Source organism: Spinacia oleracea, chromosome 5 (assembly GCF_020520425.1).
Source record: "Spinacia oleracea cultivar Varoflay chromosome 5, BTI_SOV_V1, whole genome shotgun sequence".
In the NCBI taxonomy this organism is placed as follows: domain Eukaryota; kingdom Viridiplantae; phylum Streptophyta; class Magnoliopsida; order Caryophyllales; family Amaranthaceae; genus Spinacia; species Spinacia oleracea.
The window spans coordinates 12,908,497-12,926,664 of record NC_079491.1 but is presented as its reverse complement, the minus strand read 5'-3'; the positions used below and the strand labels follow the sequence as shown (position 1 = coordinate 12,926,664).

The 18,168-nt window shown below is 35.6% G+C and overlaps 5 protein-coding genes across 5 annotated transcripts; 3 read left to right on the top strand and 2 right to left on the bottom strand.

Moving 5' to 3' along the window:
• Positions 1-230: 230 nt before the first annotated feature.
• Positions 231-6,396, top strand: LOC110795623 (pentatricopeptide repeat-containing protein At2g29760, chloroplastic). The gene is made up of 4 exons (XM_056828448.1): positions 231-352; positions 1,040-3,061; positions 5,886-6,082; positions 6,189-6,396. Exon 2 carries the CDS (start codon positions 1,124-1,126, stop codon positions 2,933-2,935), a length of 1,812 nt encoding a protein of 603 aa, XP_056684426.1. The 5' UTR covers positions 231-352; positions 1,040-1,123; the 3' UTR covers positions 2,936-3,061; positions 5,886-6,082; positions 6,189-6,396.
• A 249-nt stretch (positions 6,397-6,645) lies between these two features.
• On the bottom strand, positions 6,646-7,502 carry LOC110795654 (translationally-controlled tumor protein homolog). Its single transcript, XM_022000678.2, has one exon. The coding sequence runs from the start codon at positions 7,401-7,403 to the stop codon at positions 6,888-6,890; it is 516 nt and encodes a 171-aa protein (XP_021856370.2). The 5' UTR covers positions 7,404-7,502; the 3' UTR covers positions 6,646-6,887.
• Positions 7,503-9,620: 2,118 nt separating this feature from the next.
• On the top strand, positions 9,621-13,314 carry LOC110795651 (pentatricopeptide repeat-containing protein At4g16835, mitochondrial). Its single transcript, XM_022000676.2, has one exon. It carries the CDS (start codon positions 10,840-10,842, stop codon positions 12,889-12,891), a length of 2,052 nt encoding a protein of 683 aa, XP_021856368.2. The 5' UTR covers positions 9,621-10,839; the 3' UTR covers positions 12,892-13,314.
• A 66-nt stretch (positions 13,315-13,380) lies between these two features.
• LOC110795624 (mitochondrial import receptor subunit TOM5 homolog) lies at positions 13,381-15,926 on the bottom strand. The gene is made up of 2 exons (XM_022000648.2): positions 15,714-15,926; positions 13,381-13,791 (listed from the first exon to the last, which is right to left on the bottom strand). The coding sequence occupies exons 1-2, from the start codon at positions 15,798-15,800 to the stop codon at positions 13,714-13,716; spliced, it is 165 nt and encodes a 54-aa protein (XP_021856340.1). The 5' UTR covers positions 15,801-15,926; the 3' UTR covers positions 13,381-13,713.
• Positions 15,927-16,971: 1,045 nt separating this feature from the next.
• On the top strand, positions 16,972-18,159 carry LOC110795626 (uncharacterized). The gene is made up of 2 exons (XM_022000650.2): positions 16,972-17,255; positions 17,708-18,159. Exons 1-2 carry the CDS (start codon positions 17,088-17,090, stop codon positions 18,074-18,076), a joined length of 537 nt encoding a protein of 178 aa, XP_021856342.1. The 5' UTR covers positions 16,972-17,087; the 3' UTR covers positions 18,077-18,159.
• The last annotated feature ends 9 nt before the right edge of the window (positions 18,160-18,168 follow it).

Genomic DNA, 18,168 nt, shown 5'->3' with positions numbered 1-18,168 from the left:
AAATCAATAAAAATGGATATAATTTACGGAGTATCATTTAGCCCTTTAAAATGTTTATTTATCAATTTTTTTTTTAATAATATAAAAGTCGAAGAAAACTAGGTAAAAATTAGAGGAAAATAGGCAAAAGTTATGTTGGTGTACAATAAATTTATTGTACACCTTGTACATGCAAAACTTTTTTTTAAAGGTAAACTGTGTTTTTTTGGGTTAAAATAAAAATACAAAAAAAAAAACTGGTGTATGAAAAAGGAAGGGGTTGAACAAAAGTTACATCTCCCGCCTCTATTTCTGGATGTAGCCACTCTCTCATTCATCGTCTCCAATCAAAGCCCCTTGTTCCCTGCTTCAGGTTTGTCCCTCTTTCAGATTTTCAATGTTTACAGTTCTTATGAATTTGAAGTGTAAATTGGGTTTTCAATTTGATAAATTTCTGCTTATTCTTTTCCTTGTTGCATTGGAATAGGTTATTTATGGTGTCTTTTGTTTCTTGCGGAATTTTGCTGAATTATTTATATAGTTTGATTGCATTTATGGAGTTTATCATAGCATAGAACACTATTGCAATTACCATTTATTGATAATTCTCTTGCTAGGAATATGAATCGAAGATTGGATGGTAGTTTGTGGTTGATTGGGATATTGGGATTTCACAATCGAGGGTTTGTGTTTTCTTTTGGAAGATTGGGGTGTTTGGATTGTGATTTTTTCTCATAAAATCTTCGCGGATAATCTGGATTAATGACATTGATCTCTGTACTTCAATTGAAATGCATATTTGCTGATTACAAATTCACAATGATAGTGAGTTGATTTAATACATTCATTGGATTTTTATCTAAGAATCATGCTATTGTATACCTTAATTCGTGTCGTATATTACCGAGTATCTGCTAATTGTTACAAGAGCTTACTTGCACAGTCTGAATTCCGTTTGTCCATATTACAAGCCATTATGACACCTTATGCCGAACTCAATCTGTAGCCAAACTTCATTTATTTTTCTTAGACCTCAAGTGGCCTTTATATATCTCTACAGGTTTACGACAGCATAATTTGTGTCAACAGCAACGAGTTAATTGTGCCGTGGCATTTGGTTTGGGTAAAGAATTGATTAATACTGATGTACTCAAATTCCGCAGTACCTAATTTCTTTGAATTATATACTCTCCTACAAGGCCATAATATCTCTCAATGTCACCTTCTTCAAATCCATGCCCGAATCATCTGTTTAGGTGCCCACCAACACAGTCATATAGCAACTCGTCTTATTGGGCGTTACCCATTTCCGATTGCTCTGCGTGTGTTTAATCAATTACGAGCTCCAAAGATATTCCCTTTCAATGCCATAATCAGAATCTTGGCTGATGAAAAGGGCCAATCCTCCCTTGCCTTTTCTCTCTTTAGACGCTTAAAACAGCAACCACTTTATCCTAATGATTTTACCTTCTCTTTCCTCCTCAAAGCTTGCATCCATTCTGGCAATGCCTGTTATGTAAACCAAGTCCATACCCAGATCACGAAATATGGTTTTTTGGAAAATTCAGGGATTTGCAATGGCCTTGTTGCTGCATATGCAAAGGGTCTGAAAGACTTTATCTCAGCTCATAAGGTGTTTGATGAAATGCCTGAGAAAAATATGGCCTTTTCCTGGACTTGTTTGATTGATGGTTATGCTAAGTCTGGGTTTTCTGAGAAAGCTTTGCAACTGTTTCTTCTGATGGTTAAGGGAAAGATAACACCAGAAAATGAAACTATGGTCAGTGTTCTATCCGCATGTGCAAAGCTTGATATTGGTGACCTGGAGAACTGGATAGAGACTTTTACAGACAGTATTAAGGATTGTGGCCCTGTTAGTGCCACTGGTGATTCACTTAACATGGTGCTTACTTATTTGTATGGAAAACTGGGGAATGTGGATAAAAGCAGGGAAGCTTTTGATAGAATTGGTGATAATGGTAAAAAAAGTGTGGTAGCATGGAATGCTGTCATTGGTGCCTATGTTCAAAATGGTTGTGTCCTGGAGGCCTTGAGTCTTTTCCGGGTGATGATTGATAATCCTTATGCTGATCCAAACCATGTTACAATGGTAAGCATTCTCTCAGCTTGTTCCCAAGTAGGTGATATTGATCTTGGTATATGGGTCCATGAGTACATGAAATCTCGAGGACGGGAAAACGTTCTACGCACGAACTCATTCTTAGCAACTGCTATGATTGACATGTATTGTAAATGTGGTGATCTGAGCAGAGCAAAGGAAGTTTTTCACTCTTTGCTTGCAAAGGATGTTATATCATATAGTGTCATGATTATGGGTCTGGCTGTAAACGGTCAAGGACGTGAAGCATTAACACTTTTCAATGAAATGTTGAACAGTGGGTTCCGTCCAAATGGAGGAACATTTCTTGGTATTCTATGTGCATGTAGTCACTCAGGGTTGTTAGAAGTAGGGCGCCAAATTTTTCAAGATATGAAAATAAAATTTTCTGTTTCACCTCAATTAGAACACTATGCTTGTTATATTGACCTCCTGGCTCGAGTTGGCTGTATTGAAGAAGCTCTTGACGTAGCAAAATCCATGCCCTTTGAGCCTAATAATTTTGTTTGGGGTGCTTTACTTGGAGGTTGCCTGCGCCATTTTAGGGGACAGCTTACTCAAGACATATCTAGAAGACTAATTGAAGTAGACCCACGAAATTCTGCTGGCTATGTCATGCTATCTAATGCGTTTGCTCATGATCATGAGTGGGGTGAGGTTTCAGGCCTAAGGCGGTTAATGAATGAACAGGGGGTGAAAAAGCACCGGGGCTGTAGTTGGATTTGTGTCAATGGGCTTGTGCATGAATTTTTGTCAGGGCCCTGCTCATATCATGAAGCTGCAAGCATCAGTAGCATGTTGGGTTGGCTGTCGAAGGAAATGAAGTTGCCGAGTTAGCTGATAATTCATTATGCATAAGCTCTGCAGTATTGGGAATTTGAGATTCTTGACATATGCTGTATGATTTGCATGAAATATCGCACACCAGCAAGGCCAGCAACATTTCATCGGCAAATAAGGGAGGTATTTCCAATTCTTTTCCCACAATAACCTGTGTATCCTGTCTTGCCTCTTTTGCTTAGAAAGTGTTCTTATTTTGTGCCAAGATTCTGTATATCTAATATTCACATCACCGACTTCCAAAAAATAAACTAGAAAGTATGAAATTCACTTTAGGATGAAGGAAGAAATATGTTTCATTAATTAAATAAGTAATTACAGTAATTCGTATACATTAGTAATTTTCTTAAAATCCATTAGTGGAAACAAATTAGAAAAATTATGAATTTCCCCCACACCCTCCCCAAGGAATATAAAGTGAGCCAAAACTGAGTGTATCTTGTTTTTGGTGTGTAAATATTTTTCTTTTCTTCATTTTTTGCTGAATTCCCTTGACATGGGAAGAGCCAATTTCAACAAATAGATGGTTGTAACAGAAAAGGAAAGGTCTAATACAGTGAGTCATCATACGTAAAGGATAATGTAGCATTTATGATGTGATTCTTATCTTAGCGTTCTATACTGGAGTTGTTTGGAACAGCCTGTTACAACTCGGTGATCGTTCCGGAATGGCACAGTTGAGTTTTACGGAGTACTTTCTTGCTGATAAGTTATCATTTCCAATTTCAACAAATGGTCTATAAGTAGGCACAGATTTCATTATTGGATTCACTAGGCATAGTTTTGTGCCTTAGTTTTTCTATGACCCTAGTGGGACGGCCAACCAAGTTTTATTTTCTTGCTGATAAGTTATGATTCCAATTTTAACCAAGGGTCTAGGAAGTAGGCACAGATTCATTACCGGATTCACCAATTTACAAGGCATAGCTTTAGTTCCTTGGTTTTACTATAACAGACTAACAGCTTCTGTTGCTATTTGTCAATTCTGCTACTACATGTGAGAATTTTTTACCTGTCATATGTTATAAAAAGTAAGCCAAATCTTTATTCGATAAAAGCTTAATGAGAAAGTCCAACTTTGGGAAAGGGCTTTTGAAGCAATACCCATAACACAACCTGGTTATAGGCAGGACACGTCAATGTGTTAATTCATGCAATATTTTTCTAAAGCAGGCAACATAGTTTTCTGTTTCTGAGTTTACCTTTTAAAACTATAGTCAAGTTTGGAAGACCTTTTTTGAACTAACCACTGTTAGATATTAGACAAAGTGTCTCTCATAGGATATATTTAGTTTACTGAAGATACATACGTAGTATTATAGGGTTATGAATCCATTATGTTGAAAAGGAGAAAAAGGCTTAGGTCTCTGGTGTTCTGTCCTTCATTAACTCCCTACTTCAATCTATTTCGTAATGTCTCAAGCATACTTTAAGTACAATAATCAACTTTTAACGTAAGGCCAGTTCATCATTGGAGTCAAGGAACTTGGAAGTATTAACCTTCTTCATAACCTCTCTGTCTGATCTTTTATCTTGCTTACCCCACACCCAACTTCTCTGTTTCTTTGTATCACAATCCATTTGGAGTATGCATTCACTTTGAATTGACAGAGAGAACTGTCTTACTTCTGATCATTAGCGACAATACTCTCAATTTTTTGGTTGTTATTCCACCATAATTTTGCGATAACCCATTTCTAGATGGAGAAAAATGTGGAGATTTTCAATTGTCTTCAACAATACCCTGAAATTGCAACCAAGAAAACCATCTTTGTCAGGGGGGCTCTTTCTTAAGTTAATCTAGCATCTAAATTTGATGCTTACAACACTTTGCTCATTTTTTATGACATAGTGATGCATTAAAGCATCTTTTCTGCCCATTGCCATTGTCTTGGTTTTCTCTAGCACCTAGAGGCTGAAATTTTCAATACATATGTGTATACCATTGACTTTAGTCCAATGAGTTGCTAACTTGCTACTCCTACCGTTTGGAGATATAACTGAATTTCTTGGATTCAAGCTATATGAAATTGTCGCTCTATTTCATTTAAAGAATGTACTTCCATAAAAAAGATGAAATAAAGCTTATAGAAAGCCATTCATATGTTATTTTGTGTCCAGATGTGACTGTGTTGGAGCTGATTCAAGAGGATAAACCTCCCTGACTTGTGATGTAAAACTCGTTTTGTTTTCTGTTTAATGCATTTCCTGGCTTGGCATCAGGAAAAAAAAAAAGCCATTCATATGAGGAATGGGTGAGGATTTCCCGGCTCCTTGCTTAACATACTTCTGGAATTGATCAAGTGCATGAATCAGCAACAGCACTATGTTGCTGCATAGCATTTCTGCTTCTGACATGTTTATCAGCCTATATTGCAGTGTTTTGTGCTATGACGTTTCACATATGTTAGGGGAGATGCTACCCTTTGTGAGATGATACTTGGGTCTTGTTGCTTATGCATGAATACATATATGTTCCTAGAATTAAAGTATAGGCTGGAGTTTGTTTGTAGTTTATAGAGTGTTCTACTGTAGCTTGTCAACGATGCAGGCATGCAGCTAACTCATATTCTAGGGATTGTCAATAAGTAATCTTCTTACCAGTAAAGAACTTTAACCACTTCTATATTGCCGAAACAGTTAGGCATCTAAGGACAGCCAAATTGTAGCTAACCTTTGTGCTTTTATCGTTTCTGCTCATGAATACATGAGAGTTGAAATTCTTATTCAACCATGGCGGGATTTAAAAAGGTGTCAGTAGTCAGTAGGGCTCAAGTATTTGTTTGGGAGTTAAAATAAGGATCTAAGATACTAGCTCTGTCATATGTATGTGTAGGATTTTGATTTTATATGATATGGAGGTCAGAGTTTCAGAGAAAACTTTATCCGGTTTCTGAACATCTATTTGCAAGTTTGCAACTATTCAGGGGCTTTGTTGTTTTTGCAGATTAGAGTGCATCCTTCTGTCAATCTTGTCAGCTGTTACTGTCAAGTTTTGGTCAGAGGAACAATGTGGAATTGCAGAGACCAATTTACTGTTGCTGAAAAACCAGCTTCTGGGTGCTATGGCCAATGGCTGCTATAATGCTATTCGATTTTGCTCTCTAATTATAAAGGATTTTTTAAATTCCTCCATATTATACGGTACACCATTATTTGTATTTATAGCTGTGTCATACTATGAAGTCTTAAAAACTTCATTGTTTCCACTGCTAAACAGAAGTAACCCTTTTTCCGGCGTTCTGTTCAGGTGTGTATCACAGCGCAACAGTTGAGACTGCCCTGAAGGCCTTGGATACGGCCTATATGGCCCAGAACTCCAGATATATCTCTATTCACATTGACGAGGAAGATTACTGGAAGATAAATTTATTACTTCACAACCTGTATAAATACTCCGTAGTGTTTAAATTTGTATCACAGATTAGATATTCAGTCAATATTTAATTTAATCTTGATCCTATTGCACTCCTGCGAAATTCAGTCAACTATTTAATTAGATATTCAGTCAATATTCAGTCAAGCCTATTTTGATTAACATTAACATGAGTCGACTGAGCTCGTTCAAATTCTACAGCAATCTCTAATACAAAGACGTGATTACATATCGGAAAATATGTACTCTGTATCAATCATATGAAAAATACTCTGTTATCTATATAAACCATGATCTGTATCAATTTGGTCAAAACAAACTTACTACGATCTTCTTCACAAACTTTGAATTAATTCAATTAATTAGGGCTCTTTCGCGCTATTATTAGTAAATATTAAAGACATTGACAAATTAAAAAAATATAAATTCCATACATATATGCTTAGAATTGTATTTCGTTTATGAAATCTGATACATACCACTACCAGAACTAACCAAAATATTGCAGAAATAAAACGTAGAAAGCATAGAAAACAATTAAAATTTTCCAGAAACACACTTTAGTTCCCCCTTTTAACACTTGACACCCTTAAGACCATGAGCAAAGTAGAAGAAAGACGGGTCAGTAGCACCATCTTTGTAATAAGCCATAACAGTAGCACCATCATCATGCATACTCTCACCCACAAAAAACTGAAGTTCACTCATCTTCGACATCAGAAACTTAGTCGCAGCCTCGACATTCTTCTTAAACTCAACAGCCTTATCAGCCTCCAACTTGGTAACAAGAGTCTTGATGTATCTCTTAACCCATGCAACAAACTGCTTCTTATCATAAGCAGGTTGTTCTTGGAGTCTAAAGTTGTCAACAATGTCAACAACTTTAACAGCTTCACCATCATCAACAGCTTCGTTGTCGTCTTCTCCACCTTCAGCTGAAGGATTAGCACCAATGTTGAAAACACCACGGTTTTCTTTAACAACCCACTTTCCATCTACCTCCCATAGACATCCATTGAAGAGTTCCTTGCAGTTGTACGAGTCGGATAAAAGCTCGTCACCACTGATCAGATCCTCGTAGATCAGCATGCTTACAGAGTTTTTCTCTCTTAATTCTTGATATAAGAGCTAGTAAGAATAAGAATAAGAATAAGGCTAATTTGTTTTGCTTGTGATTTGTCAAGTTTGCTTTGGCCTTGCCTTGTATTTATACAAGCTAAAACTAGTTACCTAAACCTAATAGGAAACAAATACTTACGTAAAGAGAAACATTACAAGGTAGGTTTAGGAAAGTTAAAAATAGATAAAAACTTGACAAACAAGATTTGACTTTCCTAAATAATTATAAACCACCGCCTCATGTTTTTTTTTTGTTTTTTTGTTTTTTTGGTATTTTGTATTTTTAACTTAATTAGTTTTGAAATTCTTTTATTTTATTTTAAATTTATTAATTAATTAAAATATAATTAACTGGTTGATTAGGAGATGATTAGTGACTAATTGGCCAGAATTTTGACTAAGATAGTAATTTACAACAATAACTAAAGTCTAAAGACGTAGGTAGTAATTGACAAATTTTAACAAGCTAGATAGTAATTTACAAAGTCACCAAAGACCTAGGTAGTAATTGGCAAATTTTCCTATTATATATGATAGATCATCCAGGGAGATGGGGCCGGTTCCAAGCCAGACTCACTCGACTTCATGTCGGGCAAGGCTGAAAAGTTCAAAACAGGGCCTAGGCTCACGGGCTTCTGCGTCGGTTAACCTAATTTTATTAAATTTCGCATGCTTTGTCGAGCCGTGTCATGTTTTTTCCCAAAAAATCGGCCCACGATGCACGGCCCACAATCATCTTTATTGACTAAGGTTGACCGACTAAGATTCTCTTTGGATTCCCCTGTATTGGGAACATTATCAACAGGATTATAACAATATACAATTTGTCATTAACATTAACATTAACATTAACAATAATATATAATAACAAACTCGATTATAAATTTATAACGTATACTTAATTTGTTTTAAGCCACAACACATTAATTACTAGCTATGACGTGCGAAGCAAAGTTGCGTGATGTGAGGATGTTTGTTTACAACGAGTTCCCTAAAACGAATGCGGCCATGGCTGGACAAGGTATGTTTCTTATGAATTATATTAATGAACAAACCAATGCACGTATACATCTTTCTGATCCCATCTTTTTCCAACTTTCCGCCCTTGTTGACGGTGATTTTTATACCTTAGCAAAACAAGTAATTATGTGTTGTTGTTCGCCGATTATGTTTAGCCCTAAATCAAAAGAGTTGATCGCTCGAGATATGTCAGATTATTTTAGAAGCTGCTTCCAGTTTCACAGGGTAATAACGTAATTGCAATTGTACCCCATCTTCATATGCATGTTTTGTTGATAGATATTATTATAACTAATGTGGATCCTCAAACAAGTCAAGAATCTGATGATGAGCAATATAAAGAAGAAGAAGAAGAAGAAGAAGAAAGAAAGAAAAAGAAGTTGATTGCTTTTATATAAGACAACCTTATGAAAGTATTGTTGATCATGAACCAATCCTGCCCCTATTGTCGATCTACTTGCTTCAATCACATATATATTCTGTTGAATATATTGTTTTTTTTCCGAATGATATAAGCCATATCACTTGATCATTTAAAGGAATATCATAAGTCTATATTATTACTCTTTAATTGTATGTGCCTTTCTATTGTCTAGGCCTATGGGGTGTGCGTGTTAGAGATTGGGATTCTGCATTTAATTTGAATCGGCAATTTTTGTGCAAGACCGCCTTACCAGAAAGACCACTTTAGTTGCTTAACTAATTGGTTCAATTTCTTAACTAATTGGTTACATTACTTAATTAATTGATTCAATTGCTTAACTAATTAAATCATTTGCTTAACTTATTGGTTTCAGTGCTTAACTAATTGGTTCCATTGCTTAACTTATATGATACCAAAGTGGTCTTTTGTGCAACACCGCCTTATAAAAAAGTTTGTAAATTTGAATCGCTGCGAGCCAATGAATTTTAACTTGTAATTAGTATAGAATATGGTTTCCAATTATATTCTTGAAAAGTAGTCTTTAACTCATAATTAGTAGAATTTTAACGTGATAAATATAAGTACTACGTAGGACTCATAAAGCTGAAAACTTACTGTTTTTTTTTATCAGTTTTTAAAATTAACCTGATTAATATGGGTATGACTACTTTTTAGTTTATAATGTTTCAATTAAAAATCTTTGAAGTTGTAGATTCTGCACAAAAATCCCTAAACGCTTAACCGGCGAAAATTTGCACAAAAAATCTTAACGCCCCGTTAGGTACTACTCCCTCTGTATTTATTTAAGGAATACACTTGCCTTTTCCGCCTGCATTTATTTAAGAGATACACTTGCCATTTTTAGTAACTTATCAACCCCACCATCTAATTAAATACTCCCTCCGTTCCAGATTAGTTGTTACACTTTCCTTTTTCGCCCGTCCCAGATTAGTTGTTACACTTCTAAATTAGGAATGACCCCACAATTATTATATTGTCTCTCTATTCCCACTAACTTTTTTTTGTCCCCACACCTTCTCTCATTCAATTAAAAAAATACTTTCACTAACTCCTATCACATCTACTTTTTCAATAAAATAATCATCGATAACCAAACAACCACTTCTCACCTAAAACTTTGTGCAAAGGTAAGTGTAACAACTAATCCGAGACGGAGAGAGTAATACATCTAATTTACCCTATGACCCACCATCCTATTAAACAAATACTTTCACAAACTTACCCCACCTTCCACCCCCAAAATGACATGGTCCCCACTTGTTTAATTATTAAAATATCCACCCAACCCTACTTGTTTTATTACTTTATTTCATTCATTTCTTCTTCTTAATACCCGTGCCCAGCCAAGTGTATCTCTTAAATAAATACGGAGGGAGTAGTTATAAATGGTGTGATGAGAATGAATTTAAGTGTAATTAAAGAAAGAAAATAACACCATAATGTCCATGATAATGCAATCTCATCCCAAACGTGTAATTTTCTTCCTAAATTTTCACTCCCATACAATATCACTTCCCGTTGGTAATGGATGATAATGGAGGTTTATGAAGAAAATGAGACACTTGAAGTGGACAAGCATTACCATGAGCATTTGTACTCCGTACATGACTTTACAAATTTACGCTACAAGTCCTTTCCAATTACCATTATTTATTACCGCTTATCAAATGGGTTTTTAAAAGTCGAAAACATTATTTACAATAGCAAGTTACATTAAAAATCAACTAATTAAACCAAAAATATTTGATCAAACAGTCAAACAAACAACGGAGTAGCTTGTACGAGCTCCCATACAAACAGGTGGTTTTCCCGCCAACATCAATTTCTGTTTTGTCGTTAAAACATCAATGCCAGAAAAACAGCTCGTCGAAGAAGAATCTAAGAAATTTCTGGGTCTTTATTTCTACAAAATTCCCCTGATTCAAAAACCCTAAGTTACAAATGAATCATCTTGTGCACAATATCTCACTTAAACCACATTCTTTCCTTTCTTACTACTATGTGATTTTCTCTCACATTAGAGAACCTATCTCTTTCTTTTCAACTTTCACAACTAAAAACCCAGATGTTAATAAAAACCCAGATCAATTTCCCAGTAAAGTTCATCCTCATTCATTAAATTCCTCGAATTTGGTTCCTCCCAATTACATAAAGCCTAAAATATCAAATTCCAATCTTTCTTCTAATAATGGTCAATACTTTGATATTATTTCTTCTAATAGAATGATTACAAGATATATTAGATCAGCTGATATAGAATCAGCTCTTAGAGTGTTCTATAATATGCCTGTTAAGAATACAATTACATGGAATTCATTGTTAGCTGGGTATTGTAGAAAACCCGGTATGCTAGCAGAAGCCCGCCAACTGTTTGATGAAATTCCTGAACCAGATATTTTCTCATTTAATACAATGTTGTCTTGTTATTTGCGTAATTCGGATGTTGATGGTGCTAGATTGTTTTTTGAGAAAATGCCTGTTAAGGATATTGCTTCTTGGAATACCATGGTTTCGGGTTTTGCTGAAAATGGGTTGATGGAGGAAACTGAGAGGCTGTTTACAGCAATGCCGGAGAGGAATAGTGTGTCGTGGAATGTGATGATATCGGGGTATGCAGAGTGTGGGGATCTGGATTCAGCTATGAGGCTGTTTAGGATTGATCCGTTTAAGAGTGTGGTAGCTCGGACTGCATTGATAACTGGGTATATGAAAATTGGTATGGTTGAACTGGCTGAGAGAATGTATGAAGAAATGGATATGAAGAGTTCAATTACATGTAATGCTATGATTTCTGGATATGTTGCAAATTCTCGACCAGAAGATGCTGTCAATCTCTTCAAGATGATGGTGGAATCCAGGGTTGAACCAAACCCATTAACCATGACCAGTGTTTTGTTGGGTTGTAGCAATTTATCAGCTTTAATCTTGGGGAAGCAAATTCATCAATTTGTATACAAGTCTCCATTTTACAGGGATACTACAGTTCGGACGTCATTGTTGAGTATGTATAGCAAATGTGGAGTTTTAGAGGACGCGTGGAAGTTGTTTACAGAGATGCCTATGAAAGATATGGTTACTTGGAACGCCATGATTTCAGGGTATGCTACTCATGGTTTAAGTCAGAGATCCCTTGCTCTGTTCAAAAAGATGGCAAGTGAAAAAATAAAGCCAGATTGGATCACTTTTGTTGCAGTTTTATCAGCTTGCAATCATGTTGGACTAGTAGATCTCGGGATGCAATATTTCGATTCAATGCATAAAGTTTACGGGGTTAGACCTAAACTAGAGCACTACATATGCATGGTTGACCTCCTAGGCCGTGCTGGTAAGCTTAAAGAAGCTACCGACTTAATTACACAAATGCCCTTCAAACCAAATGCTGCAATATTTGGGAGTCTTTTGGGAGCTTCTAGAATCCACAAGAACATAGAGTTGGCTGAGTTTGCTGCAAACAATTTGCTTCAGGTTGATCCAACAAATGCAGGAGCATATGTCCAACTAGCTAATGTTTATGCTGCTAAAAAGAGATGGGACAATGTTTCTAGGGTTTGGAAATCCATGAAGAGTAATAATGTAGTGAAAATGCCAGGTTACAGTTGGATTGAGATAAAGAATATAGTTCATGAATTTAGGTCGAGTGATAGAGTACACCCAGAATTGCCTGTGATTCATGAAAAGCTTGATGAACTAGAGGGGAAGATGAAGTTAGCAGGGTATGTGCCTGATTTTGAATTCGCACTGCATGATATTGGTGCTGAGCAGAAACAGAAACTACTGTTATGGCATGGTGAGAAATTGGCAGTTGCTTATGGGTTGATTAAGGTGCCAAGAGGATTGCCTATTCGGGTTTTTAAGAATCTGAGAGTGTGCGGGGATTGTCATCGAGCATTGAAGTTCATATCGGCCATAGAAGGGAGGGAAATAATTGTTAGAGATAATACAAGGTTTCACCATTTCAAAGATGGGAGCTGCTCTTGTGGAGATTACTGGTAAACATGATAAAGAAACCCAAAATTTGATGGCCTGTGTATATATATATGTAACATGTAGTTCTTAATTCTAACAATTTCAGCACTTTTGATGATTTTGCTTAAACAATTGCTCCTATAAAATACCCAACACCTACTTTCTTCACTATACTTGATCAAGATAGAGATTGAAAGAACATTTTGGTCAATATAATGATTTTTCTGCTTTTGATTCTCGCTATAGGCTTCGTTTCTAAAATGACTACTCTAAAGCACGACGATGTTATGTTAGAACTATACAAGTGGATGATGTAATTAAAAGATCGTATTATTTGAATTTTGTTGAACTAATTCTTATTATTTCTAGAGAAAATTGATAGAGTTCCACATTTTTACAGTCAACCTTTTGTAGTATTGTTAGATAAATTACAGAAAACAATTCAAAATCCTACTGAAACTCCGGTTATGCGCATAAGAACTTACAAATTTTCGAGTTTGCAGCCATCAAATCGACTTTGGAGAGGAAAAACAAGGACCAAAGTTATTTCATTGAGTTGATTCTTAGAACAAAAAAAAGTGTAAAACCAAAATCATTATAATAGAACTTTTAGAACAGCTTCTATGCTTCCTATGCCAAAACTACATTTTATTCGAAGTTCAAACCATTATAATAGAACTTTTAGAACAGCTTCTATGGTTCCTATGCCAAAACTAGAGAGACTGAGCTTTACTAACTGAAAGTAAAATCTCAGCATACAAAGAGCGTGAGCTTTACTAAGATACTGAAATGAATAGTAGAAATAGAACATTTCAGCGCGCTACAAATAACAAATCCCATCATCCAGACTTAAAGAGCAACGCTTTCTCCAAAGTTTCGGATAAAAATGACTGAGCCAGCAAACATTCCAGCAGCTCGCAAAAATTTCTGCCAATAACAGACCCAGAATGAGAAACAAGAAAGATATAGTATAAATCACTCATCTATAATACTCGTATAAAAAATAGGGGTATCCTAAAAGACAAACCCTGATTAACTTCCTACATTCCTAAACAATCAAGACTCAAGAGTGTCTGCAATATTTATACAAGCATGTAAAATTTATGAAACATCAGAAAACATTAGCAGGACAAGTACTTTAGGCAACAGCCAGATTTGTAACAAGAACAATCCCTCAAGACCCAAAACAACCACCATAGGATTCTAAAGCTTAAACTAAAAACCTAACTAAAGATCAAGAAGTGAACAAACAAAGATAACAAACTAGTCTCCAACCTCCAATCAAAAAAGAAAAGAAAAAAACTAGTCTACAACCCTGAGAAACAACGAGAAAATAGAGATTCATAATAGGGTGATACAGTATGAGGTGAGCCACCAAGAACACAACAATCTAACATGAAAAACAGAACCCAATAGGCCAATGGGTAGAGGTGAATATCAAATTCCCAACACGGCCAACAAAGCATTGGCTACTGGATGGGTAGAACCAAAGCCAAAGAGCAACACAAAGGCCTAGCGGCAGAGCCGCAGAGGAGGAGGGGAGGGGGCATAAGAAGAGATGTCTTGGAAGAGTTGGGGTAGCTAAGATCTAGGGATTTTAAGGATCCCTTTCTAGAAGAAAAGGGAGAACCCCTCTCTCTAGGAAAGATCGAATAGTCCAACATCAAAGATGCTAGCGTGACCATGAACTCCCATTTCTGATAAGTGATCATCTTTGGAATCAGAGTTTCAATCTGTTCATATTATAATTTCATACATTTTGGCTTCAAATGAATAAAAGCCTACACTTCTAATAATGTCCTACATTCACTATAAACGGAACTGACAGTTTCTTTATAACATTATACAAAAAGCAGAATGGTGCAGTAATTTGGAAGTCATATGTCTTTTTCACTATTATACTCACTATTGCTTCTCACGATATACATTAGGCAAGGTGGAAGGGTGAGGTAGGCAAATTAGTGGAAAATGGATTTGATATAAGACTGTGCTGGTGTAATCACACAAAGTCAATAATCTGTAGTAATGAAAAAGGGGAGAATCTTTCAGTTTCAAAATGAAATATTCATTCATTTGAAATAATTCTCCTTCAAAAATCCAACAATGGTACACACTACACAAGTCTAAACATAAAAAACAATTCTCACATACATAGTGCTTCATAGATAACGGAAACAGCAGTACATAATTACATGCTTCAAATGTTTGCTATGTAAACCAATCAGAATCGCCTCCTACAACCAAATTGCTAAACATTTAGCAGATTTTAACAGGAAAGGCTCATTTAAACAACCACTTGAACATAATCTAACGAAAACTAGTGCCTCATCACAAAAGTGATTATGTATGACACAGTCACACAAGGAAGCGTCTGAAAAAAAAACGTTATAGCAACGTGATACAAGAGAACATATAGCTTCATTGGAATACGAAATTGATAGAAGAGACGGGTCGGTCCTTCTTCACTAAAGAGCAGCTAGAGATAAACGTATACTCACAATAAACTAAACTAACTAGCTAAGTAGCTAACGCTCATCCAGCTCATATACACTGAACCTTCAGGCTTCAGCAACACTTCAAAGCCTAATTCTAACTTAATTGTAATCAGCCAAATTATTTCCCTCCAATGGGGCAACACTTTCTAGAGTATATGATTTTAATCAAAATAAATAAATCAACACAATCATCTAATACATCAACCCAGAAATCATATAAACTGGATTTTACAAAAAAAAAAAAAAAAAAAAAAAAAAAAAAAAAAGAACACAAACGCACAAAGTTAACGATGAATTCAAAGAAAATTGAAAGAGGGAAAACAAAAATTAGGGTTTAAGAAATCGATAGATTACCATGTTAAAAGCCCACTTGTTAGGGTCGTGAACCTGAGCATTCCAGAATCTCTTAAGGCTGTCGACTGAGATCGGGAGTTCTGCCATTGTTGATTTGTTTGTGGTTGTGTTTTAGGGTTTAGGGTTTTCAGAGAGAGAGAACGAGTCAAGCTTTTTGCAAACACAAGGCTGGATTTAAACAAAACTTGTTTACGGAGTACTAGTTCGCAATTGTTTTTCTTTTTTATTTTATTTATATACTTCAATCCGTTCTTATTTAGTTGATCCGATTTGACTTTAACATTATTCATACATCCTCATTTGCCGGATTTTGTTATTTATGCGTAAGGGAATAATCATGTGAGATTTTTATTGTTTTATAAAGTTACTATTATGTATTATTCAGGCGATATTATATTGAGTAAGTAGTTGTCCGTTGACGGGATCTAATCCCTCATTTGCACCAAAAAAATAATAATATTGAGTACATAGTTTGTATCACTCACGATATTAAGTAAAAAATGAAAATATAATTTGAGATAAATACTTTATGCAAAATTGGATTTTAAAATAGCTTAATTGATTCGATTAATCTTTTTGTAATTCTAAGGAAATGTGAAGTATGTTCATAGTTCATAATAATTTTTACTATCACAATATTACTTAAAAGCTAATTCACTTCCTCTCCCCACTTTTCCATGAACAACGTAAATCTAATTTTATAAGACTTCAAGTTCTAGTAACATCAAGTTATTAACTCATCTCACCGTTTTTTTAGGGTATTTTCACCTTATATCTCAATTAATTAAGTAACTTGAATTCGACACTCGTTTCAAACATACTCCCTAAATCTTATGCTACTACTACTACGGAGTATTATGTTACTCGAATTCGGATACCCGTGTCATATACGGGTACGTGTTTAAGTGTCCGACTTGGCTATTTTATAAATAAAAAATCATGATTTTACTCGAAAATAAGTGTATAGTGTCGTATCCATGTCCGGGTATCAAGGATCTAAAAATCATTAGTCTTTAAACAATACCGAAAATCATTAGTGTTTAATGACTTGTCCATTAATTTTGCTAAGCAAAGGTATTCTCACCTATTTAAAAAAAAAATAGGAAAAAAGAGATGAAAAATAGAAGTATATTTGGTAGAGTGAGTGAGTGGGGGGGCCAGAGATGTAAGTAGCCAACCATTGTTTGACAAGTGGGCATATATCAGCATCAGATAACCAATCCTTTGCCCATCACAATTTTTGTTTACATGTCTAAACATATGCCATCAACAAATCCTTTCCCCCTTGTGATTTTCAGCCAAACAAGGAACTAAATTGAAAGCTAAATACCCTGAAAAATCTTAGTGAAAACTACATCAGCAGCACAGGCAGAAATGGAAGCCTCAGCTGCACTGAGCAATAGAGGAATTCCTGGTGTAAAGTACCAATGTTTTCCTACTTGTACACGCAGTTTCACTGGAAGAAGAGCAATGCAGGTTGTATGTATGGCCTCTAAGAAGTTCAAATCATCGTCCTTCACCAAAACTACTGGCTCCAAGAAGGTATTATTGTATTGCCTCCGTTTGAATTTAGTTGTCGCATTACTGGTTCAAATTACGTTTTCAACGTGATAGTATTTTGCTACTGCATACTTGTCTACATTTCTGATGTTATGATGAGTTCTTGAATATCCTGAAAAAGTAACATCTAAATAAGATGGTCTATCATTAGTTGAGACGGCCTAAAATTGAAATATAGTCAATTATTTATGAACAGACAGATGTATACAATGAGCTCTTTACCAAACTGAAGAATCCAGGAAGTTTTGTTCTGTACTTCTGTTGGTTAAGATCATTAGTTCAATACCATGAAATTATGCACAGTATTTTAGGAACCTTTGAAATACTGAATATAATGATAAATGTTCTGTTGTAAACTGTAAATTTGGAATTTGTTGGAGGGGATTAAGGTCATAATCATGTAATGTAACACTGGTTCTCAAATATGAATGCAGGGTTCGCCGGTGAAGCTGCTGACGAGGGTGGAGCAGCTGAGACTGCTGACAAAAGCCGAGAAAGCAGGGTTGCTTTCAGCAGCAGAAAAGGCAGGGTTTTCATTAAAATCAATAGAGGAACAAGGTCTGCTGACAAAAGCTGAAGAGTTGGGTTTATTATCAGCAGCAACAAACCCAGAAACTCCATCAACCCTCTTTACACTTAGCCTTGGGCTATTACTTCTTGGCCCTGCTTTTGTTTTTCTGGTACCTGAGGATAACACCTGGGAAATTGCTATCCAGGTTTCTGTTGCACTTCTTAGTATTGTTGGAGGATCTGCAGCTTTCGCTGCTTCCAATCTTATAGGAAACCTGCAGAAAGCCGAATAATTTTTGCTGTAGAAATAATATATAGTCTTTATTTGCGTATTTTTGTAACGCGTTGGATCAATGCTCACTGTTTTTCGGATCAATGCTTACTG

What these genes read in the sequence shown, in the direction of transcription:
- LOC110795654 (XM_022000678.2), bottom strand. Translation starts at nt 7,403, where the DNA reads ATGCTGATCTACGAGGATCTGATCAGTGGTGACGAGCTTTTATCCGAC.
- LOC110795624 (XM_022000648.2), bottom strand. Translation starts at nt 15,800, where the DNA reads ATGGCAGAACTCCCGATCTCAGTCGACAGCCTTAAGAGATTCTGGAAT. An exon ending in ACAAGTGGGCTTTTAACATG is followed by an intron (nt 13,792 to 15,713) that starts GTAATCTATCGA and finishes TGTTATTGGCAG; the next exon opens with AAATTTTTGCGAGCTGCTGG.
- LOC110795626 (XM_022000650.2), top strand. Translation starts at nt 17,088, where the DNA reads ATGGAAGCCTCAGCTGCACTGAGCAATAGAGGAATTCCTGGTGTAAAG. An exon ending in AAACTACTGGCTCCAAGAAG is followed by an intron (nt 17,256 to 17,707) that starts GTATTATTGTAT and finishes ATATGAATGCAG; the next exon opens with GGTTCGCCGGTGAAGCTGCT.
- LOC110795651 (XM_022000676.2), top strand. Translation starts at nt 10,840, where the DNA reads ATGAATCATCTTGTGCACAATATCTCACTTAAACCACATTCTTTCCTT.
- LOC110795623 (XM_056828448.1), top strand. Translation starts at nt 1,124, where the DNA reads ATGTACTCAAATTCCGCAGTACCTAATTTCTTTGAATTATATACTCTC.